Below are 25,627 nucleotides of genomic sequence, written 5' to 3' on the forward strand. Positions count from 1 at the left end.
ATAATGCAGTTTGAGTAAAGGGTCTAAAAAATTTAGAGCCATAAAATGACATTATCCTCACACAGATTGTTTTATACACCCTTTACTCCACAACAAAGCAAACGGTCTAGATGCAAAAAATTAAATGGGGAAGAATGCAGAACTCCTGTAGCTAGAACCATAAGCCTTTGTCAAAAAATAGGGGAAATTTTATCTTCATCTCACTCACACATATGAGACATACAGTACAAAGCAAAGGGTGTATAAATCATTTAGACGAATTTCATACTCCAGCTAGGGTCTATAAACAATTGCGAGCTATTTTTCCATGATAACACCGTCGTATCGATAAAAACATATTTAGAATGATCCTACGCACCTTTTTGACCATATAGACTTGGAAAATTCCTCGTGAATTTAAATTAGCGATTTAAAACAGATTGCAAAATTTTCAAACGCGTTTTTCTCGAAACGTCATAAATGAACATAGACCCTTTTCTCGTGTTGGTGCTGAATTGTCAAACTTTATTCGACTTGATTGAACATAACTTTGCCGTAACTCTATGTATCCTTTATGAGTTACGAAAACCAGAAATACACCTCTTACAGCAAAACGGCCAAAAGGTCACCGATTACAAATTTCGCTTCCCTTTCCTTTTTCTTGGTTTTACCATCGAAAAACACTACCCCCGAAATAACAGAAGAAGAAGCGAGAAACTTACCGGCAAATGATGCTCTCCCGCCCATTCTGGTACTGCCCATTGGGTCCCCAACGTCGGGGCAGTTCCAGAATCGTGAGACCCCGTGGGCCACTCAGCGCCAGGAAGGTGGCCTCGATCGACGGCACAATCTTCTCCACGGCAAAGTTTTGCGGGGCCGATGGAATTAGCGTCTGAGGAAATGAAAAGAAGAAAAAAGCAAACATGAATCCACAAATATTTGGGTTTTAATGGTAGAAAGTAGCTGAAAAAATATAAATTTTAAAGTTGATTTTGATTAAAGTGTTCAATATTTCACGAAAAAAAGCTGAAACAAGCCGAACGAAATTTAACGACCGCGAAGAAAATAATTTCAAGTCAATGTTTGAAAATAATTTACAACCCAATGAGCCGGGGGGTTTCAACTCATTAATGAGATTTACCGTCACTTTTCTTCCTATCTCAGCTTCGATATCGTAAAATTTTCTTCGAAAGCAGCGAAGGAAAAATTCGATTGCGTTTACGTCGTCAGCTAGTTTTTTTTCGGGCTCAACTCTCATTAAATTTACTTCACTTTCTTTCTCGGCAGGCAATAAATATGAATAATTGATATCAACTGATAATAAACATTCGGCGCGAGGCAAACGACAAAACGACCAGCGATGAAGAGATGGGGTCGAACTTTTGAAATCCTACTGAAGCGATGATGAATGAGAGTAATTTTTTTCGCGCGCGCGTTTTGCCTATTTCGAGGGAAAAATCTGGCTGGGGAGGGTTTTTTTTTCCTATAATTTAGCCATCAATATCGAGGAGGGACACTGGCTCAGGAAGGACTGGGTTGCCTCGGGGTGGAATCATGAATAGATAATTAGATGAGCTAGCAAATTTTCAATGAAGAAATGTGTCATCGGAGGAAAATTTTGAGCTCGAAATCAATTGAACGAAAAAAATAATTGAAAAATGAAAATTTAAAGCCATTAAAATAATTGTTGGTAAAACTTTTAAAATTTCTCGTGTATTTTGTTCGTAAAATTAAAAAAAGTGTTCCCCCGATCCAATTTTTTTGTGAATAGTGCGTGGACAGCGGAAAGTCTCTTCTTTAGTGTGACGATTTTTCAGATATGCCGATTTTTTTTCTAATTGATCCTTACAAAAGTCACCGTGTTGAAATTTTGATGGGAACTTGTTATGTTCGGTTCGGTTCGGTTCGGTTAAAATTTCCATAATAGTGTACAAAACGAGCTTTTTTTCCGGGGATTTTCATCTTTTTGGATGATTCATTCCTGATTCCACACGAGCTTTCAAAATTTCGATATTTTTAATAGAGTTTAAATTGAGCATTATAGACTGCCCGGATTTTATTTTGAAAAGAAACCAGATTTATCCACTATATTTGCAAAAAAAACAAACAAAAATCTCGAAAAGAGTTATTATGATTTTCGATTTTTTGTAAAAAACCGAGTTTGCTTTTTATCAAAATTAACAAAAATCAAACCAATTTTTTGGCAACCTCAATTCAAAATCTCTTGACATGTAAAGATACAAAAAAAAAGAATTTCTAGTGTTTTTTTTTTTTTTATTTTCATTAAATAATTTCTGAGTTTTGTCCAAATTATTATTTTTTTTATAAAAAATAAATCTTTTTTTTTATTTTTGTTTATTTCCAGGCCCTTTTCGATTTTGGCAACCTGCTGGAGAACTTTATGTTGCCAAAATCGAACCGTGCTAAAATCGAAAGGTATTTATCAACTTTTTCACACCTATGAGTAAAAATAATTCATTATTATTATTACTAACTCAATTTTTCATTATTTTATGATAACTTTTAGTCATTTTTTCTTATTTTTTTAATTAATTTTTAGACACATTTAGAACTTTTTTGTAATATATAGAATGTTTGTTATTTCTATCATATTTGTAAATATTTTTCATTATTTCTATTTTTTTGTTTGTATTTATTTTTGAGTTTTTTTTTAAATAATTTTTACATTTTTATTAACATTTAGAACTTTTTTGTAATATATAGAATGTTTGTTATTTCTATCATATTTGTAAATATTTTTCATTATTTCTATTTTTTTGTTTGAATTTATTTTTAAGTTTTTTTTTTAATAATTTTTGCATTTTTATTTACATTTTTTTTTGTTATTGTTGTTCTATTTTGCCAACATTCAAGATTGTTTTGATGGTTTTTGTCTTTATTGTTTTTCTCCTGTTATATCGAAAACTATACGGTAATGCCTTTCCAAAAAAGCGTTTGATTTTGGAAAATGTGAAAAAATCGGATATTGCCAAAATCGAATAATGCCAAAAACGAACGAATAATTTTTATTATTTTTAAATCTTTTTTTTTAATTTTTTATACATTTTTTTATATATTTTGATTTTTGTTTAAGTTTTTTAAAAATTCTTTTGACTTTTTTTATTTTTTAATTTTATTTAACTTTCAAATTTTCCTGCTTTTTTCTAAAAAAAATTTTCCTATTCTTATAAAATTTTTTCATCTTTCTTTTATTTTTATCTTCTTTCTTTATTTTTTTTTCTTTGTTTATTTTTTTCTTCTTTGTTAATTATTTCTTCTTCTTTTTATATTTTTCTTCCATATTAATTTTTGTTTTCTTTCTTTTTTTGTAATCTTTACTATTTTTTAAATTTCTTTTTTTTTCTTTTATAAATCTTCAACAATTATTTTTTATTTTTCCTTAATTTTTTTAAACTTTTTTAATTTTTTATTTTGTTTTAATTTGATTTTTTTTATTTTCTTATTTTTTTTTGATTTTTTTAATTTTGTTTTATTTTATTACTTTTTCATATTTATGTTTAAATTTTGTTTTTTTATAATGTTATTTTTTTCTTTTATTTATTTTTTATCTTATTTTTTTCATTTTTATCTCTTTTTTTCATTTTTTTCAATTTTTATAAAAAAAAAATTCATCTTTCTTTTATTTTTACTTTCTCTTCAAGGCTAAAATTCTTTTTAATTTTTATTTTTTTTCATCGAAATTTAATTATTTTTTCTCATTTTGTAAACTTTTCCTTTTTTTTTTTCTCTGTTTGAAACCTTTTCTTATTATTTTAATTTTTTTTTCTTTTGTTTACTTTTGTTTGTATTTTTAAATTTTTTATTTTTTTGTAATTTTATTATTTTGTTTTCATTTTGTTATTTTTTTATTTTGGTTTTTTTTTTTTAATTATTTTTAAACTTTTTTTAGTATTTTATCTTTTATATTTTTTTTTTTGATTTTTTTTCATCAATTTTGTTTTTTTTTATTTTTTATCAATTTTTTTTTTGCAGTTTGTATTTTTATTTATTTTTTATTTTGTTTTTTTGTTTGTTTTTTTTTATTCTTTTATTTTTTTATTCTATTATTTTTTTATTCACTTGTTTTTTTTTTTATTTTTTTGTTTTTTTTTAATTTTTTATTTTTTTTAATTTTTTTTTGTTTTTTTTTTATTTTTTTATTTTGTTTTTTTTTAATTTTTAAAATTTGGTTTTTTTTTATTTTTTTTTTGTTTTTTTTTTAATTTTTTTTATTTTTTTTTAAATTTTTCTTATTTTGTTTTTATTTTTTATGATTTTTTTTTGTTTTTTTCAATTTTATTTTTTAATTTTTTTTATTTTTATGTTTTTTTTTTATATTTTTCTATTTTGTTGGTTTGTTTTATTTTTTTATTTTTGTTTTTTGTTATTTTTAATCCTTTTTTACTTTTATTTTTTTTTGTTTTTGTATCTTTAATTTTTTGTTTATGGTTTTCATTTTTCTTATTCAGCTTTCAGAATTTGGAAAACGAGTTCAAATCCGTAGCCTAGACTCAGACCCAGATTTTCTCGTTATCCAACTGAAATTGAACAAAAGTGTCCTTGTTGTTTCAACATTGATTTTGTCTGATTTTCTTCGAACAAAAACCTCTAACAGCAATTATTTGAAGAGGAAAATTACAGTGAAATCAAAGATTTCCTTTTCGTTTCAAAGAAACCGGGAAAATATACGTATATCAAACCAGCTGAACAGCAGCAACGGAAATCAAAAGCCAAAGGTACCACACACAGACCACTTGAGCGGGCAAGCAAAACCCCGTGAAAAAATCAAAGCACCAAACGCGAACTCATTGAAGCGGCAATTTTGCTCTTTCGCCGGTTTCCGTTGTATTTTCCCGGTTGGTGTGGTTGATTTTTTTTTCCTTTTCCTCAACATAGTCGCGGGAAAACGCTCATCGACCTGCGAGAAAATCACACCGCAAAAGCACGAGGCGGGCCAAACCGCCAACATACCATACTCTTGGTGCATATCCGCGGATAATTCCTTCAGTCAATGGTTTTCCTCAACAACAACAACAACCACCATACGGAAACCGAATGGAGAAAGGAAGAAATATAAAAAAAAGTATAGAAACGCTTCAAACCTCGCTCGCTTCATGGGCTTGAGATGCGAGAAAAATTGAAATAAATTATACCTGCCCCTGTGACTGCGCTTTTAAGTGGCGAAAAACACTTGTGCGAAAACATCAAATGGTGGAATTTGTATGATTTGTACCGGGGTTTTCCCCCAGCCATCACTTTATTTTCCAGTAATCCGAATGCCTATGGAGCCACAGAAGTGTGTGAGGTTGACTATTTCAACACTTTTTTCCGTGTATGTATCGCCTGATTGTACACTATAGCACGGGTTTTTTTTTTACCGTAGCCTTAAATACTGGAATCTGTTGGAGCAGTACAATATAATCGGAATCGGAATACGTTTGAAGAAACCCGGATATCCGTCAAACGATGATGAAGGTCCTTGTGTGAGTTTCAAACCAAAGCCCCGACTTGGTACGAAGAATGCTTAATCTGGAAAAATTCCAGTCTGAGGTGGCTTACGTGTGGTATTTAGTCATTGTTTAAATAAACATGAAATGCATGATGTACACATTTTTTTTTAATATTTAAGATCTTTTTTGACATTCTCACAGAAATGTATAATTATCGGTCGACGAAGCCGAAAGGATCTGATAATTGAGATAATCCCATCTTAGTTTTAGCCATCTGGATGCACTGCTGCTTGCAGAGAGAACAAGATGATGATTTTCTTACTTGAAGCCCGCGCGGGAGCAGAATCATTTCAAAATTTACAAACATTTCGAACTTTCTATCATATCCGATTTAAACTGACTTCAGACGACAATTTAAACGAACTTTTCACTATGCAGTTGGAATTTCGATTCGCATCACCATTATAAATGAAATGACTTAAGTTATCATTTCTGATACGATTTTATGTTTGAAGAAGCGAATTGGAACAAACCGGACAAATGCTTATCATTCGTCTCGAGCTTTAAGCTCGCAGGCTCGTTTTTACGTTCCCTTTTCTCTCCCCCTCTTAATTTCCTACGTCCCACCCTCGTCAAACGTTAATGGTTCGCATCAGCGGTGTCATAGGGTAGGTGAGCCTTAACTTGGCATGCTCCTTATCTTGGCATGCCAAAATGCATTTTGGTAATTTGTATGTCAAACATGTGCCTAAAAATATAAAATAAATCAAACATAAAAGAAAATCGCATTTGTCTACATTCTGCATAGCATTTGTTCGCAATTGAGTCCAAATAACTGCGTAATAATTTTTTTTCACATGACGAACTGGAAGTAAAATTACGATTTTCGGGAAAAATCTGAAATGAACCTACCTTGCTAGTGCATCTGCCACCTTCGGATCGATTTAAAAAACACACTTCCCTATGAAAAAATCACTAAAAAATACCGTTGGTCACAGCAAAACGTGGCAAAAAATATAAAATTATAACCTACTCCAAACAACGTACATATTTGATCTAAAATTGAAGAAATTATAAAAATTTTTTTCGCCTAATCTTGGCATGAAATTCCACTAATTGAGGTTTGTATGTATGTGTGAGAACGAAATCAGCAGGCAGACGGTAGCCGGTAGCCGGCAGCCGAATCGTCGGCCGTTAGTGCACAGTGGTCTGGAAATTTAAAACCGGTCGAAAGTAAAAAGAATGATTGAATTGAAATAACTTAAAAATACCATAAATGTATTTTGGACTATAATCAATTTATTTATCTCTCAAGCGTATTTGGCATCTTAGTTGGAATTATAATACTAAAAGTTTAGCTGCCTTTTTTTTTGGTAAATTATCAACTTCTGAGCACAAAATCAACAGGATTCGGATCCGAATCGATATCTTGGATCTCAACGTTGAAGTAACTTTATCCATACCCAAAAAAGAAATCTACAAATGGAAATAAGGTCCAACGTATTTTGATTTCATTTTATTTGTGCTGGAGCTGAACATTTGCTGTTTATGTGTCGCTTTGAAAGGAATGGTTACAAAGTTCAAATTATGACATTCTAAATATTATGTTTATTAAAAAAAAGTAGTTGGGTTACAATGTTGAAAAATTATGTTATAAAGAGCTAAATTTTATTGTTTTCAATTTCATATGAAATCAAAAATAATGTTTTGACCAAGTTTGTTTTATATTATGGATCACTGTGCATGAGGTGACGACGTTTGTTTTCCGTAGGAAAGGAATATGCGAAGGAAGCGCTGCCGAGTTTGGATGATGATTTTGCATGAGTGCGAGTGGGATGCAGCTTGAATTTCACCCAGCTTGTAAATTTGTTGTTCGCTTCCATTGGCTATTGGGATTGGGCCTGCTAAAAAGAATAAAGCTTGCTCTTTACTCTTACACAGATTTCCATAAGAATGACAGCTAATCGGAGTGAAATCGGAGTGGAGGCTATTGCTTTCTCTGTCTAACACACGAGAAATCGTATACCCGAGTTGCGAGCGCGCCCATCGCCCATAGTCCCCAAACGAACGAGTGAGATGCAATCTATTTCTATCAGGCTGGCTGGAGTGAGCGATAGTTTGTTTTGTTTTGCTATCCGGGTGTACGCAAACGGTTGCTAGAAAATTCCTAAGGGCGACATTTTAAATATGTATGATTCAAAGAATCGTTCGCTTAATTGAGTTTTAGCTTTAGCTTGTTTCTTGCCTCGGTCATAATGGTTTTTAAAATGACTCTCCTCCTTCTATGGGAGTGGAATAAAAAAATATGAACATTCACTATCGTATGTTAACTTCAATGGAAACAGATCTATCATGATTTCATTTAAAAAAATTTGACAAACGATTTGTTTGCTCGGTTAATAAACATATTTATGTTAACCAATGTAATATTTTGGAACCTATTTTCTAGATTGTCATTCTGATAATAGAAATTTTAAACACACCAAAAACTGAAACAAACAAATGAAACTTTTTTACGTAAGATTATAATTCAGCACACAAATATCAATTTTATAAATTGGTTGACATTTCGTACTTTCGACTTTTTGAAAACAACACAGAACATTGTTGTGCTTCCTTCCAGGATATTATCTACGAATTCGTGGGGGCTGTTGTTGTATTAGTGAGGCAAATTTCTTCTAGAGGCGGCCAATTTAAGGAACTCATAAAGGGCCACAATTCGGAACGGGGGCCACAATAAGGAGCATTTCAATCAATAGTTTGATCAGGTTTATATCAAATTATCCACCGCTTTAAAGCAAGGACATATTTTTACTACATTTCAGGCTAGTAAGCAATCATATTTGTCGAAGGACTTTTGAAGGTACATATTACAGGAAGACTACAATCATGGGAAATATAGTCAACCATGCCTTAGGGGCCAAGTTCGGGTACATTTACCCTATATACAGATTTTTCTGTATTATACAGATTTTTAACGTCAATACAGATACAGATTTGTATACGGATTTTTTAACGGCAATACAGATTTATACAGATTTTGTTTTAATTCTAAACCACTTTTTGATGAACTAGTTTCCATGGGCTGAGTTAAATTTTTTTTTAAACTCTATCTTTCCAACTGAGAGTATATTGCAAATACTGTTTTTGCTTGCAATAACTCAGTCTATAGTTTAAATTTCAGAAAACTGTTTTCTACGTTTGAAAACCTACTAATTGAGTTTTATGTACGCAAAATTTGGTTGATTTTTGGAAATTTTTGCTGTTTGTAAAAATGTTATTTCAAAATCTTAAAATATCTATTTGTTCGGTGGCTCGCAATAAAACACTTCTTCTGATGAAACCAAAGCATTTAGGAGCAAACGGGTTGTTTTATGTGATAGTTAAACTTTTTGCCTTTGTATATGCATAGTTTTAATGCTTTTTTTATAGCCATTTAATGATGCATTTATGATATTTAAAAAATAAGAACATTTTCCAAAAGTTAGCCTGTATTAACAAATGGCTAGGAACCCTACCGAATAATGGTTCAATTGGAAGAAAAAAAATGGGAATAGTAGGAGGGCCTAGGAGATTGTATGAAGGTAAAATTTCATCTTTATTTTGTAACAAAAAAAATTTACCAATGTTAAAAATTTTCCCCTAAATATATGCATTATCATTGTCCATTTTTTAAATTTAAATGTTTTTGAAAGAAAACGTAATCGGCCCTAACAACAAATAAATGTAATTGATGTTTTTATGTCTTTTTCACTGAATGGCACCAAAATAAAAATTTTAAAGTTTTTGGGATACGTTAAAACCATGCTGATCAAAGTTACTCCGAAACATGAAATCTGCTTCAGCGATAAACATTTAATTGTAGCCACTAATGTCGTTTACGTATTCGGTAAGAAATGATCATGTTTTTATACTTCGTGCCTCAGTAAGACTTTTAAAACTTTAAGGTGTTACGATAAAGCATCCCTTTCCAAAATATACAATAATGAATGAAAAAAGTGATCAATCTTATCCCGGATTACGATACTTGATTTTTTTTTAAAATAATTTATCCAGACCTTTAACTTCTACAAGTAAGCTTTTGTGACGACTATATACTTGTACTAATCGTTGATCCTAGGTTAGAAGGAAGGGAGGTTAAATAGTTTCTTTTGCTCAACAGTAAGCATAAACTTGAATGTTTGCCATCTTAACATTGAATAATAGCCCCTCAAATAGAGCACACAAATTTCGAAAATTTAATTTGTATGAAACTCTTCTTTTTAAATTTTTAATTTATAGAGTAGGGTGATTTTTAAAATTTTCACTTTATAAGAGATTTAAAAAGAAATAGATTGAAAATCATATGCAAAACATTTATTTCGGATTTAATCAAGTATGCGTCGTCAATTTTTCAATTCGAAGCTCATTAAGAACCCCAGATTATAACTGATTAAAGTAAATTTCTGATTGCATAAATAAGAAAATAATTTCAAATTCGTATACGATATACAGCTCATTTTTTAAAGTCAATTCAAACGAGTTATATTTCATAAGTACAGGTAAAAATAAATGTTTCAACTTTAAATAAATATTAAAAGTCGATATTTCATTAAGATAACCTAAACGATTTGTCTCTATGTCTCATGCACTGATTTGAAATTACTTATTAATAAAATTTTATCAACAGAACTAGAAATTGGACGTATCATATCTCGAAAATCACTAAAGCTCAGGGCCGTAGGAAGAACCGACTCATTGGGGGGGGGGGGGGGGGGGGGGGGGGGTTTAGTGATTATTTTTAACCACGATATTTTTGCTTAATCAATACACGAATAAAAAAAAGAGAATTTTTTATACTATTTAATTATTCAATTTTAAGTTCTTTACATAAAAGATTTTCGTATAAAGTAGAGACTTTAAAAAAAAACTTTGAAATGGTAAGCTAAGGTATTCATTTAAGGAACCGTCTAGTAAAAAAAGAAATCTTGGAATTAGCTGAAAACACACTGGTGAACCTAGCTTCTCATTAGATTTTAGCATAGAAAAAGCTTTTTTTCCAGAAACCTTTAAAAATAATTGAAATTTTCAAAAGTTAAAGTAATGTTCAAATTTTGTCGTTCAAATCTGATTCTTGTGAACTCATTCCAAGTTTAAGATTTTGGTTTGAAATTTTGCTGTTGAAAAAACTGCAACTAAAAAAAACTACAGAAAAGTATGGAATTCCCTACAATTTGTTTACAGGATGATAACACAGAATATTTTTCATCGAAAACCAATTCTACAATTAAAACCCTGTAGATGATATTGAGAAAAATAAAAATCGCATTTTCCTTAACAAATGACAAAACTAACTCGAATTTAACATTAAATTTGTAATTTTAAGCTAAATTATGTTATCAAAATGACTTGATGAAGAATTTGATATTTTAAAATCAACTAACAATCAAAATTATAAGTATTCGAACTCTTACAAGATAAATTGTCCTACGAAAAAGTCATTTTGATAATTTTATTTTGATTGTGAAACTCATTAACGAGCTGAATCTAAATGAACATCTCGAACATTAATTCTAAATTTTAATTCTGCACCTGAACTCAGAATTCGAATTTTAGAGTTGGTTTTAGAATTTCAATGCGATTTCTGAAACATAAAAAAATTATTCCTGAATTTGGATTCCAAATTGGCATTTCCATTACAAGCCAAGAATTGGAATTTGTTTAAGACTCTCAACCATGAACCTTTAATTTTAATCCTGATGTGTTGGGTTTCAATCAGAATTAATTATTTTTATTATAACTTCCATGCGACTTGCAAATTTAAAATAAAATGTGAATATAAAAAAATATGAATATGATTCAAGTTTTCAATTCTGGATCGCCAGTTTGAAGCTTTAAAATGTTAGGATTTTTAGATGTAATTTTTAAATTAAAAAAATGGATTTTATAGGAAATGAGTTTAAAAACTTCGATAAAAAATCAAACTAAACCTAAGATGATTTCTAATTTTATTTGAAAACGCATATAAATTTCGTATCCAATTTTGAATTATCAAAAATCCCGAACTGGATACAGAATTCGAAATACGAAAACTGAAATGCAATTAAGATTCAAATAATATGGAACTAGAACGTTTGCAATCAGTAAAATCTTATTTAAAACTTAATTTTAAGAAACCAATTTCTATCAACAAGCAACAAAGTTTTATAAAATTGAAGCAGAATTCAGAACCGGGGATTAGTTTTAGGGGTTTTGGCATTGTCTCTGAGTTAATATTGTTACTCATGAATAACCTTACCCAATGATCAAAATATAATTAGAAATTAAAAATGTTGAGTGTAGAGTAGAATACCCTGCTTGCTTTTCTAAACCCTCATTAGGAGGGGGGGAGTGTTTAACTCCCAACCCCCCCCCCCCCCCCCCCCCGTTCCTACGGTCATGCTAGAGCTAATATAACATTTCATATTTTTGAACTCAGTGTGACCGAATATTGTAATTTTTTTTGTAGATATTAGGTTAGATGAATAGGTTCATTCGTTCTTTAAATTTGTGCAGGTTTTTGGCAGAACTATAGAACATGCCAAAAATTTTAGAAATACTGGTTTTAACACAATTATCAGCTTTCTGCAAGACCGTGAATAATTTTGACATCTGAGAAAAAGTGATTAAAGTTTCCGTTTTGTAATTCTTATTCCAATTCAGCGAAAAACGGAAATCTTGACGAAATTTGAATGAACAAAATTCAATTCTCGATATTTTAAAGGCATGAAGCAAAACGTTTTGCAGTCTTAAGCTTTAAGAGTGTATTCGAAAAATAAATGCAACACTTTGTTTTGTGAATAACTTTTGAATGCATGAATGTTATTTGATGAAATTTTCAGCGAAGTTACCTGATGATTAGACTGCCCCAAATTTGTATGAGAAATATCAAGCTTGTGAATTGTTATGCGCTGCAGGCTTAAATTGATCCTAGGCCTAGTACAAGGTCTCATGCCAAATTTTGGCCAGATCGGATCACGGGAAGGGGTCGCTCAACGAGCCTAAAGTTTGTATGGGATTTTGGGACATTTTGTTCGGGAGGAACATGAAAATTCGGTTCTTCATGAATAACTTTGGTCCCCTTCGATCAATTTCTCATGAAAACGGGTTTTCTCAAAGCCTACCCGATCAGGAGAGTATATCAAAATAATAATTCAAACGTATCTCACCAAGATATTTACATCTGATTCAGTTATAATTAAGTACTGAAAAATTTAGATTTCAAGTTTCTCCAATCTGAATTATATCTTATTCTGATTCACAGACTTGAATGAGGTTGAGATAATTTTCAATGATATAGAATTTTTTCGGGTTGTCCCAAAATGAAATGATTACCCGATCAGGAGAGCATATCAAAATAATAACTCAAACGTTTCTCACCAAGATATTTGTATCTGATTCAGTTATAATTAAGTACTCTAAAATTTCGATTTTGAGTTTCTCCAATCTGAATTATATCTTATTCTGATTGACAGACTTGAATGGGGTTGAGCTCATTTTCAATGATGAAGATTTTGCTCGGATTGTCCTAAAATAAAATGATTATATCATATTTTGATATATATGCAACATTTTCTGAAACACGGACATCGAAGTCAACGGCCCAAACCGTACAATCATGAGTTTCGCTCAACAGATCCATTAATTGAATCCTATTTTTGGGAAACCAAAAATGGATCATGGTTTTAGCCAATAATGTGATTTATCGACATTCCACTAGAAAATTTTCTCGAAGCACCCATATCTTGATAAGTTATAATTTTGATAGGATTTGTTCTGCCCAATATCAAACTATGCTATCTGAACGAGATATAATCTTGATAGGAGCATATCAAATACTGATATAATTTAGCTATGATCGTATAGATTTTTTGATATAATTTGAGATATTTTAACATCCTACGAGTACTGAATTATAACTCACTTAGATAGAAAAAATAGGAATCAAAATATCTGATTTTGATGTAATTTTGTTTTTCCCTTCTGATCGGGAAGTGTCCCGATCAGGAGTGCATATCAAAGTAATAACTCAAACGTCTCTCACCAAGATATTTACATCTGATTCAGTTATAATTAAGTACTCTAAATTTTCGATTTTAAAACTCTCCAATCTGAATTATATCTTATTCTGATTGACAGACTTGAATGGGGTTAAGCTCATTTTCAATGATAAAAGTTTTTTCGGATTGTCCTAAAATAAAATGATTATATCATATTTTGATATATGTACGTGCCACTTTTTATGAAACACGGACATCGAAGTCAACGGCCCAAACCGTGCATTAATGAGTTTCGCTCAACAGATTTATAAAATGGAATCCAAGTTTTGGGAAACCAAAATTGAAGCATTCCGATCAGGAGAGCATATCAAAATAATAACTCAAACGTATCTCACCAAGATATTTACATCTGATTCAGTTATTATTGAGTACTTTAAATTTTCGATTTTAAGTTTCTCCAATCTCAATTGTATCTTATTCTGATTGACAGACTTGAATGGAGTTGAGCTCATTTTCAATAAAAAAGATTTTTTTCGGATTGTCCTAAAATAATATGATTGTATCATATTTTGATATACGTGCAAATTTTTCTGAAACACGGACATCGAAGTCAACGGTTCAAACCGTCCATTAATGAGTTTCGCTCAACAGATCCATAAAATGGAATCCAATTTTTGGGAAACCAAAAATGGAGCATGGTTCTAGCATATAATGTGGTTTATTGACATTCCACTAGAAATTTTTCTTGAAGTACTCATATCTTGATAAGTTATAATTTTGATAGGTTTTGTTCTGTCCAATATCAAACTTTGCTATCTGAATGAGATATAATCTTGAAAGGAGCATATCTAAAATTGATATAATTTAGCTATGATCGCATAGATTTTTTGATATAATTTGAGATATTTTAACATCCTACGAGTACTGAATTATAACTCGTTTAGATAGGAAAAAATTAGTATCAAAATATCTCATCTTGTTATAATTTAGTTTTTCCCTCCTGATCGGGTATATCTTATTTTGATATATGTACAACTTTTTCTGAAACACGGACATCGAAGTCAACGGCCCAAACCGTCCATTAATGAGTTTCGCTCAACAGATCCTGAAATTGGATCCAATTTTTGGGAAACCAAAAATGGAACATGGTTTTAGCAAATAATATGGTTTATTGACATTCCCCTAGTAATTTTTCTCGAAGCACTCATATCTTGAAAAGTTATAATTTTGATAGGTTTTGTTCTGCCCAATATCAAACTATGCTATCTGAACGAGATATAATATTGAAAGGAGCATATCTAAAATTGATATAATTTAGCTATGATCGTATAGATTTTTTGATATAATTTGAGATATTTTAACATCCTACGAGTACTGAATAATATGTTAATATAATATGTTAATAATACTATGTTGAAAAGAAAAATGAGGAACGCAAGTTTTTCATTTTCCAGGATGCCTACATGTTTTGGCCATGTTGATGTAAGAAGAAGAGTACTGAATAATAACTCATTTAGATAGGAAAAAATTAGTATCAAAATATCTCATTTTGATATTGTTATATATGCGAAGTTTCGAACTGTTTTGCTTATACCCTTAACGATAAGTCCGAATTATCAGACATCGCGATTATCCACGAAGTGAGAATTCTATTGTCTATAAATAAGAAATAAAGTTATGAGCAAGTCTCTTTTGTTGCTGAGAACTCAACGCCTCAACGTGTGTTTAATGAAAGGAAGATCTATTTTAGTGGCGACGAGAAAAAGCATATTGCGTTACTGGATTTATTAAAAGTAAAAGCTTAATACTTTTGCGGAAAACTGTGGCGTGCATGTTAGTTTTCTTCAGAAGTGGCACATATTTTAATTGTGAAAGGTAATTCGGAAAAGCGCGATACAGCGTTTTTCTTAAGCGTGGTTTTCCGTCACACAAAAGGTTGTATGGGGCCATTTTGTTTTAATGCAGTAGTTCAGATATCAAATTAGAACTCTTTTCTTTAAGACAACCAAATTTTGAAAAACTGTGAAAGAAGCTACAACGTTATCATTTTTATACAAAAAAAAGCACTACTGCGCCAAATATTTTTGGAAAGTGAAATTCGTCGAAAGGCAACGTGAAAATTTCACAGTGTGCGGGAAATAAAAATCTTAAAGAAATAACTGCGTGAAAAACAATCGTGGGCTTGGTTTGGAAAAAAAATAAATTGTGAGAACTGTAAATGCAATAATTTAAAGGACTGAAAATAAAGTGTAACAGAGAACACGTGGTTTGGGAACTATAGAGAATAGTGAACAGTGAGTCGTAATTCCGTTTTTTAGGTGGGCATCTGTTTTGCAAAAAAAAAAACTGTTAAGAAAAACAAAAAGAAAATCCTGCACTATCAGTGAAATCATTATTTGAAGAGAAGCTATTTTGATAAGTGGTATCGTGCAAGGTGAGAGGTTAATAATTGAAACTCGCATTCACCATCTCACACGCAACTCATCACCATCGGCAGCAACACGTGCGAACTCATAAGTGGTACGGCTACCGCTTCAACTCGTAAGTCATCAAGGTCAAGTAAGTCGTTCCAAAAATTTGATTTTGTTCATATCCTATATATTTTGCTATCTAGATTGTCGTTATGGCACTCATTGGAGCTGTGGATTACTTTGTTCAGGGCTCAAGTTTTGAAGAGTATATGGAGCGGATGGATTTTTTATACCAATTGAATAACGTACAGCCCGATAACAAACGTAGTCTATTTATCACTCTGAGTGGACCGGTAATTTTTAAAGAGCTTAAATTGATTTTCCCGGGGCGCGATTTAAGCACTATTGATTACAATTGTATGATTGAGCGTTTGAAAGAAAGGTTGGATAAAAAGGATGATGTTATGCTGGTTCGTTGGAAATTTGATCAACGCCGACAAGGACCGAATGAATCGTCAGAAAATTATATTTTGGCATTGAAGCTTCTTGCGGAGAACTGTGACTTTGGAGATCGTAAAGATGGGTTTATTAGAGATCGAATTATTTTTGGGCTGTATGATAAGGAATTGCAAAAGAAATTATTCAGACAAGTGGACTTAACGTTGGCAAATGTGGAACAAATCGTCGTGAGAAGTGAGTTGGCTGATTTGAGATCTCAAGTATTTGGAGATGAAAGTGGGAGAGTTCTTTCGGTGAAACATCGGTTGGGTAGAAGATATGAAAATAATTTTGATGATGATTATGAGAAAAGTCGTAGTCGGAACAGAAATCAAGTGAGATTCAGGAGCCGAAGTAGTAGCAGTAGTGGTCGAAGTCGTAGTTACAGTCATGAAAGAGCGCCAAGAAGATATTCTGATTTCAAAGACAACCGTGATTTTCCTCGAAACAGATATGACTCAAATCGATTTTCCAGAAATTTTAGATTTTCTAATTCTCGTAGCAATTTTCGTAATGTTCCAAGAACATATAATCACGATAATTTAATATGCAACAGATGTGGGAACAAAGGGCACATAAAACGGAATTGCAACTTTCAAAGATCTCGTCAATCATTAAATTTTGTCGATGAACGTGAGATGTCTAATGATGAAACATACAATTTTAAAAGGCTCAGACTTAACAACTCTGGTAATGATGATGATGATGATGATGACAATGATGATGATGTATTTGCTTGTATGACGATTGCAACTCAAAGGAGCAAGAGTGAGCCGTGTATGGTTGACGCATATTTGGATGGAAAAAAAGTGAGGATGGAGATTGACTGTGGTGCCGCAGTTTCTGTGATCAGTGTGTTCACTTACGATTCACTATTCAGCCACATTCCGATGCATAACTGCCAAAGCAAATTAGTCGTGGTAAACGGGAAATCATTAAATATTTTTGGAAAATTTTTCGTAAAGGTTGAATTGAATGGAGCTGCTGTGAAAGTTTGGATAATAGTTTTAAAAACCAATAATAATTTTTCCCCATTATTTGGAAGAAATTTGATGGATATATTCTACCCAAATTGGCGCAGCACTTTTGTGGTTTCTAACCAAGTAAACAATATTAATGTCGACCGTGGAGAAAATAAGGATATGGGTAAATTCAAACAAATGTTTCCTAATGTTTTTGAAAAAGACTTATCTCAGCCAATTGTAGGTTTCGAAGCTGATCTGGTACTTAAAGAAAATCGTCCTATATTCAAGAAAGCATATGAGGTTCCATATAAACTACGAGAAAAGGTAATTAAACATCTGAATGATCTTGAACATCAAAACATAATAACACCAGTTAATGTAAGCGAATGGGCCTCCCCCGTTGTCATTGTTTTGAAAAAGGATAATGAAATTAGATTGGTTATCGATTGTAAGGTTTCCATTAATAAAGTACTTGTTCCCAACACCTACCCTCTTCCCTTGGCCCAAGATATTTTTGCAACTTTATCAGGTTGCAAATTTTTCTGTTCATTGGATTTGACTGGAGCTTATACTCAGCTAAAACTTTCTAAAAAATCACGTAAATTCATGGTAATCAATACAATCATTGGCTTGTTTACATACAATCGTCTTCCTCAAGGTGCCTCTTCCAGTAGCGCTGTATTTCAAAAAATTATGGAACAAATTTTGAGGGGGTTTGAAAAATGTTTGCGTTTATTTAGATGACGTTCTTATTTCAGGTAAAAGAAAAGATGAGTGTTATGAAAAGGTTTTAATTGTTCTTGAGCGCTTGAACAAAGCAAACATTAAAATTAATTTTTCAAAATGCAAATTTTTTGTAAATAGTTTAACTTATTTGGGACACTTAATCTCCGATAAAGGATTATCCCCATCACCTGAAAAACTTCTCACAATTCAGCATGCTAAAGCGCCGAAAAATGTTTCAGAATTAAAAGCCTTTCTGGGCCTCATAAATTATTACGGGAAATTTATCCCACATTTGTCTTCAAAACTGAGTTGTTTGTATAATTTGTTAAAGAAAAATGTTAAATTCATTTGGAGCAAAAAATGTCAAAAAAGTTTTGAAGGTAGTAAACAAGCACTAATGGAAGCAGATCTTTTAGAATTTTATGACCCTGAAAAACCAATAATTGTTATATCTGACGCTTGTAATTATGGAATTGGTGGAGTGATCGTTCATGATATTGATGGTCAAGAGAAACCAATTAGTTTTGTGTCCTTTTCTTTAAACTCTGCTCAAAGGTCTTATCCAATTTGGGCAGCAGTTTACGGTTTATACTGATCACAAACCGCTACTTGGGATATTTGGTAAAGAAGGAAAAACTCAGCTATGTGTTACTAGATTACAACGTTATGTGATGGAAATGTCAATTTACGATTTTGAAATAAAATACAGATCTGCATCACAAATGGGAAATGCAGATTTTTGCTCTCGTTTTCCCCTTGACCAATCAGTTCCATATGACCTTGATTACAACAGCATAAAAAGTATAAATTTTTTCAACGATTTTCCCCTTAATTTCAAGAATATTTCGGATATGACAAGAAAAGATAATTCTCTTTCGAAAATTATTGAATTTCAAACAAATGGCTGGCCGAGGAAGTTGGAAAAAAATCTGCAACCATTTTTTTCGTTAAAAGAAGACATGGAAATTTCAAGTGGTTGTTTATTATATAAAGATAGAGTCATTATCCCAAAGGTTTGTCAGTATAACATTCTGAATCTTCTTCATTCGAATCACAATGGTATTGTCAAGATGAAGCAAACAGCAAGACGGTCGGTATTTTGGCTAGGAATTAACGGTGATATAGAGCAATTTGTAAAACAGTGCCAATTTTATTTATTTACATAGTATTCCGTCTTACGACATAACTTGTGCCAAAGTTTGTCACAGTGTCACAGTGCCAAGTTTGTCTCAAAATTACAGCCATTCCTCGAAAAGATGTTTTTGTACCATGGATTCCGACCACAAAACCATTCAGCAGAATACATGCAGATTTTTTTTATTTTAATCAACAACATTTTTTGCTTATGGTGGACAGTCACTCAAAATGGTTGGAAATTGAAATTATGAAATATGGAACTGATGCTAGTAAAGTGATTCGAAAATTTAATTCAATGTTTGCTAGATTTGGACTTCCAGATGTCTTAGTTACAGATGGAGGTCCACCATTCAATTCTCTAGAATTTATTTCATTTATGGAAAAACAGGGTATAAAAGTTATGAAATCACCACCTTACCATCCTAGTAGTAATGGGCAGGCGGAAAGAATGGTAAGGACGGTAAAGGACGTCTTTAAAAAATTTCTTCTCGACAATCAGATAAAAACTTTATCTATTGATGACAAAATAACGTATTTTCTAGTCAACTTTAGAAACACAAGTGGAGTGAATGAAAGATTCCCCTCTGAAAAAGTATTATCTTTCAAACCTAAAACCTTAATTGATCTTTTACATCCTAATCGCCAATACGATAAACATTTAGAAAAACAAAAGGAGGAGGAAAGGATACCAGAAAACCAAATTAAAGATACCAAACATGTAAACAACCATGCGTCTACTTTAGACAAATCTTCTATGTTGCCGCTCGATCCGTTTTCTAATTTGATTTTGGGTGATACTTTGTATTATAAAAATCCGAATAAAAGGCAAATTGAAAAATGGATTCAGGGAAAATTTGTGAAAAGAGTCTCACCCAATGTTTTTCTTATATCTATTGGCAGTTCTACATTGAACGCTCATCGCAACCAGTTGAAGCTGGTTCAGCAATCACGATCGAGAGGTGCAGTCATAAGTGTGGCAATACAACGGAACAAGCGGCGCAGGGAGTCAAGCAGCTCTAACGACGAGATTGGCAATCCACAGTGTTCGATGAACTCACCGGTGTCCCGAAGGTCGAAATCGAGAAAAATGAAAACCACCAAGGAACAAACAAATCCATTACGCAGTCCAATCTGCACGCGAAGTAAATCGCGGTCTGAATTATCAAACAAAGAAAAAACTCAATTAAAATGAGTCCGAATGAATTGAATGAATTGTGTTTTGTGAATTTATTAAAAGTATTTTTATATGATTATGTTTGAACAAAAAAAAAATTATTATATTACTTTTAACTAATGGAAGGAGAATTGTTATATATGCGAAGTTTCGAACTGTTTTGCTTATACCCTTAACGATAAGTCCGAATTATCAGACATCGCGATTATCCACGAAGTGAGAATTCTATTGTCTATAAATAAGAAATAAAGTTATGAGCAAGTCTCTTTTGTTGCTGAGAACTCAACGCCTCAACGTGTGTTTAATGAAAGGAAGATCTATTTTAGATATAATTTAGTTTTTCCCTCCTGATCGGGTAAACTATGACAAATATTTCACTGGAAGACTGCATTTCGATTCAAGTTAAGAAACGTTAATTAATCGTTATGAAAGACTGAATAATTTGCAGTTTCCACATATCATTAGCCTCCTAAAGTACTAGACATGATATTTTTCAATTTTTCTTCTTTTTTTTGTCTCCGGAAAATACAGGCGAGAGTTTTCGACTAAAAGTTTCTGTTTGGAAATCTGCCAGGTGAACGCTAAAGAGTTCGTTTTTCTGTCCATTGCCATTTTTTTTCAAAATATCTCGTCACAAGCAGTCCAAATATTTTGCGCACGATTTGACCACCGTATTTTGTTAATTTCATCGGTGGGCTGCTTTCTACCTTTTAGAAATGAAGTCAAGCCCATTTATAAGTTACCTAAACGAACCAGTCAGAAAAAAATTGACTCCTCTATTCATATTTTCGGATTGAGCTTGAAAAAAAAAAACTCCTCACATTCCTTTCACGTCATTGAATCAATCAACTTCACTTTTATTCAAATTTAAGCTCACTATTAGATCCTCTAGGACTTGTAAAACGATTTACCATGCAAACTTTGGTCGAATAGTTGAGCGAGCGCTGAGCGTTAGAGGGGAAACCACCCAAATGAAAATGTAGGGTAACAGAGTAGGAAAATCCTAAAAATCACAAATGTAAACTTCCGCTTACAACCAAAACCACCATCATCGTTTTATGGCTGATAGAGTTCGTTTTTGAAAAACATGCTGATGTAGTTTTTCTTTGGTGACTTTTGTTGAATTGTTGAAGACATCGTTTTTTCCGTTCCGTATTTCTTTTACTGGAAGTCTAGGTTGACTTCCGTTGTTTTTTTTCAGCTCCTTTCCTGCCTTCTACGCGATGTTAGCAAACTTGTACGGAGAAAGTGAGTCAGTTTAAGAAATTCTAAGGAACTTATTTTCTTTTTCAGTTAGTATTTTCGGAACCAACTGAAGATTTTGTCGTTTTATCTTGGCTTTCTTCGGTATAATTATTCGGGGATAATTGATTGAGAGTCAAAGGATTGAAGAACGGTAGGGTTATCGGTAATCAAGAGCCATACAGAATACACTCACCCTATTGAGAGGTCTCTTAGCCGGGCAAGCACCAAACAGGGGGATGATCTCTTCGGAGTGGCGCATTTAAATCACCCGCTAAGCACCTCGATTACACCCACGCCCGACTGCATCCCGTTGCAACTGGCTAATCATTTCATAAAACCTTCAGGGCCATAAGTTTTCACCGGAATCATTCGATTCATAGAGATGACGATGATCCGGAATTTCAGGTGCGGCCGGTGGCATCTTCTGCGCGAATTAACTAAAAAACTAAACAACGACGAATCTCATCGAAAGTTGATCTTTTGGCCTTTCGGAGATCAAATTGTCAATTAACCAGAAAAACTGTTCGATAATCGATCTTGAATAATAAACAAATAATGCCAATTATTAGCAGGAAGATATTGCAGCAGATTCTAATGTTCAAGATATTTTGGTCCCGATCCTACCATCTTCTTTCAAAGATTAACGTATAGTTGAGACAAAGAGTTCGAATACCCGTGGTTTCCAATTTACTTGGAACATGTCGGTAAAAACACGCAATTACCCGGCAATCTTTATTAGTCGGTTTGGAGGTTTCCTTTGCGTAGTTGTTTTAAAAAAAAACTGATATCCGTCTCACGCTCCAGGCCACACCGGGCAAATTGTAAAATGTGTCGGTGGCTGTGGCAGGACTTTTAATTTCACAGGTTAATACTGAAACCACTTCCACCTCAAGTTTCATCATCCCGCGAACGATATTAACAACAACAACAACAACCACAGAAAGCAAACCCTCATGTGGGAAAAGCGATGGTTCCGCTTCGACGAAAGGACATGCAGGAGAAATTACTTATTTTATGATTTTTTTTCTTCATTTAACTTGTTCGCCCTATATCTTGCTACTGGAAGCCGAGCTAAGTACTGTTTTGGTGAGTGGGTGGGTGGATAAATACACACAGGATGATGAACCGAGGTCGAACAAGGAGATAATTTTTCTTCCATTTTCTCCTCCCTCATATTGCTAAGAAGTTCGAAAAAAAACCGCTTTCTGGTGGAATGGGAGCTCGATTTTTCGCTGATGATAACAAAACATACTCGTGGCATGTACCTTATTGTACCGGGTTTTTTTTTCTACAGAACTCGCGTCTTTTCCTCCAGTCGACCAGCTTATTAAAAGAAGAGAGCAGAGTAGCCGCCGTTTTACTTTACTTTTGCGCCAGAGTTTTAACTTTTTTTCATCTTCGAGACCGAATAACCCCCCGAAGTGTTGTTTGTTCGTTTTTGACAGAGATCTGATAGGTGAAACAATCTTAATGGAGAAATGGAAAAATCATCAGCTCCGGCTCTCCGGGTTCTGGTGGCTTCATTCATTTTTGGGGAAAATATTTTGGTGCCCACAAGCAGTAAAATAAATTGATAATTGCCGGTAATACATGGAAAATGCAAAACTTTTGGTTGGAGACATGCGTGCATTAAAAAAAAAATCAAAATTCACAATCTATTAAAGAATTGAAATGCAAAAATTAAAATCACATGAAAATTTACGAATCGAGAATCAAGAATCAAGAATCAAGAATCAAGAATCAAGAATCAAGAATCAAGAATCAAGAATCAAGAATCAAGAATCAAGAATCAAGAATCAAGAATCAAGAATCAAGAATCAAGAATCAAGAATCAAGAATCAAGAATCAAGAATCAAGAATCAAGAATCAAGAATCAAGAATCAAGAATCAAGAATCAAGAATCAAGAATCAAGAATCAAGAATCAAGAATCAAGAATCAAGAATCAAGAATCAAGAATCAAGAATCAAGAATCAAGAATCAAGAATCAAGAATCAAGAATCAAGAATCAAGAATCAAGAATCAAGAATCAAGAATCAAGAATCAAGAATCAAGAATCAAGAATCAAGAATCAAGAATCAAGAATCAAGAATCAAAAATCAAAAATCAAGAATCAAGAATCAAGAATCAAGAATCTAGAATCTAGAATCAAGAATCAAGAATCAAGAATCAAGAATCAAGAATCAAGAATCAAGAATCAAGAATCAAGAATCAAGAATCAAGAATCGAGAATCAAGAATCAAGAATCAAGAATCAGGAATCAAGAATCAAGAATCAAGAATCAAGAATCAAGAATCAAGAATCAAGAATCAAGAATCAAGAATCAAAAATCAAGAATCAAGAATCAAGAATCAAGAATCAAGAATCAAGAATCAAGAATCAAGAATCAAGAATCAAGAATCAAGAATCAAGAATCAAGAATCAAGAATCAAGAATCAAGAATCAAAAATCAAGAATCAAGAATCAAGAATCAAGAATCAAGAATCAAGAATCAAGAATCAAGAATCAAGAATCAAGAATCAAGAATCAAGAATCAAGAATCAAGAATCAAGAATCAAGAATCAAGAATCAAGAATCAAGAATCAAGAATCAAGAATCAAGAATCAAGAATCAAGAATCAAGAATCAAGAATCAAGAATCAAGAATCAAGAATCAAGAATCAAGAATCAAGAATCAAGAATCAAGAATCAAGAATCAAGAATCAAGAATCAAGAATCAAGAATCAAGAATCAAGAATCAAGAATCAAGAATCAAGAATCAAGAATCAAGAATCAAGAATCAAGAATCAAGAATCAAGAATCAAGAATCAAGAATCAAGAATCAAGAATCAAGAATCAAGAATCAAGAATCAAGAATCAAGAATCAAGAATCAAGAATCAAGAATCAAGAATCAAGAATCAAGAATCAAGAATCAAGAATCAAGAATCAAGAATCAAGAATCAAGAATCAAGAATCAAGAATCAAGAATCAAGAATCAAGAATCAAGAATCAAGAATCAAGAATCAAGAATCAAGAATCAAGAATCAAGAATCAAGAATCAAGAATCAAGAATCAAGAATCAAGAATCAAGAATCAAGAATCAAGAATCAAGAATCAAGAATCAAGAATCAAGAATCAAGAATCAAGAATCAAGAATCAAAAATCAAAAATCAAGAATCAAGAATCAAGAATCTAGAATCTAGAATCAAGAATCAAGAATCAAGAATCAAGAATCAAGAATCAAGAATCAAGAATCGAGAATCAAGAATCAAGAATCAAGAATCAGGAATCAAGAATCAAGAATCAAGAATCAAGAATCAAGAATCAAGAATCAAGAATCAAGAATCAAGAATCAAGAATCAAAAATCAAGAATCAAGAATCAAGAATCTAGAATCAAGAATCAAGAATCAAGAATCAAGAATCAAGAATCAAGAATCAAGAATCAAGAATCAAGAATCAAAAATCAAGAATCAAGAATCAAGAATCAAGAATCAAGAATCAAGAATCAAGAATCAAGAATCAAGAATCAAGAATCAAGAATCAAGAATCAAGAATCAAGAATCAAGAATCAAGAATCAAGAATCAAGAATCAAGAATCAAGAATCAAGAATCAAGAATCAAGAATCAAGAATCAAGAATCAAGAATCAAGAATCAAGAATCAAGAATCAAGAATCAAGAATCAAGAATCAAGAATCAAGAATCAAGAATCAAGAATCAAGAATCAAGAATCAAGAATCAAGAATCAAGAATCAAGAATCAAGAATCAAGAATCAAGAATCAAGAATCAAGAATCAAGAATCAAGAATCAAGAATCAAGAATCAAGAATCAAGAATCAAGAATCAAGAATCAAGAATCAAGAATCAAGAATCAAGAATCAAGAATCAAGAATCAAGAATCAAGAATCAAGAATCAAGAATCAAGAATCAAGAATCAAGAATCAAGAATCAAGAATCAAGAATCAAGAATCAAGAATCAAGAATCAAGAATCAAGAATCAAGAATCAAGAATCAAGAATCAAGAATCAAGAATCAAGAATCAAGAATC

The 25,627-nt window shown here is 32.1% G+C and overlaps 1 protein-coding gene across 1 annotated transcript in view; it reads right to left on the reverse strand.

Annotated features, from left to right (window-relative positions):
• Nucleotides 1-672: 672 nt before the first annotated feature.
• The window catches only part of LOC129757569 (nuclear pore complex protein Nup88-like), a 71,963-nt gene continuing 47,008 nt past the window's right edge, over nucleotides 673-25,627 (reverse strand). Inside the window, exon 2 of the mRNA XM_055754843.1 lies at nucleotides 673-871. Coding sequence (XP_055610818.1) covers nucleotides 698-871 — 174 coding nt within the window. The 3' untranslated portion in view covers nucleotides 673-697. The remainder of the gene's footprint in view (nucleotides 872-25,627) is intronic.

This window comes from Uranotaenia lowii, chromosome 3 (genome assembly GCF_029784155.1).
Source record: "Uranotaenia lowii strain MFRU-FL chromosome 3, ASM2978415v1, whole genome shotgun sequence".
NCBI lineage: Eukaryota > Metazoa > Arthropoda > Insecta > Diptera > Culicidae > Uranotaenia > Uranotaenia lowii.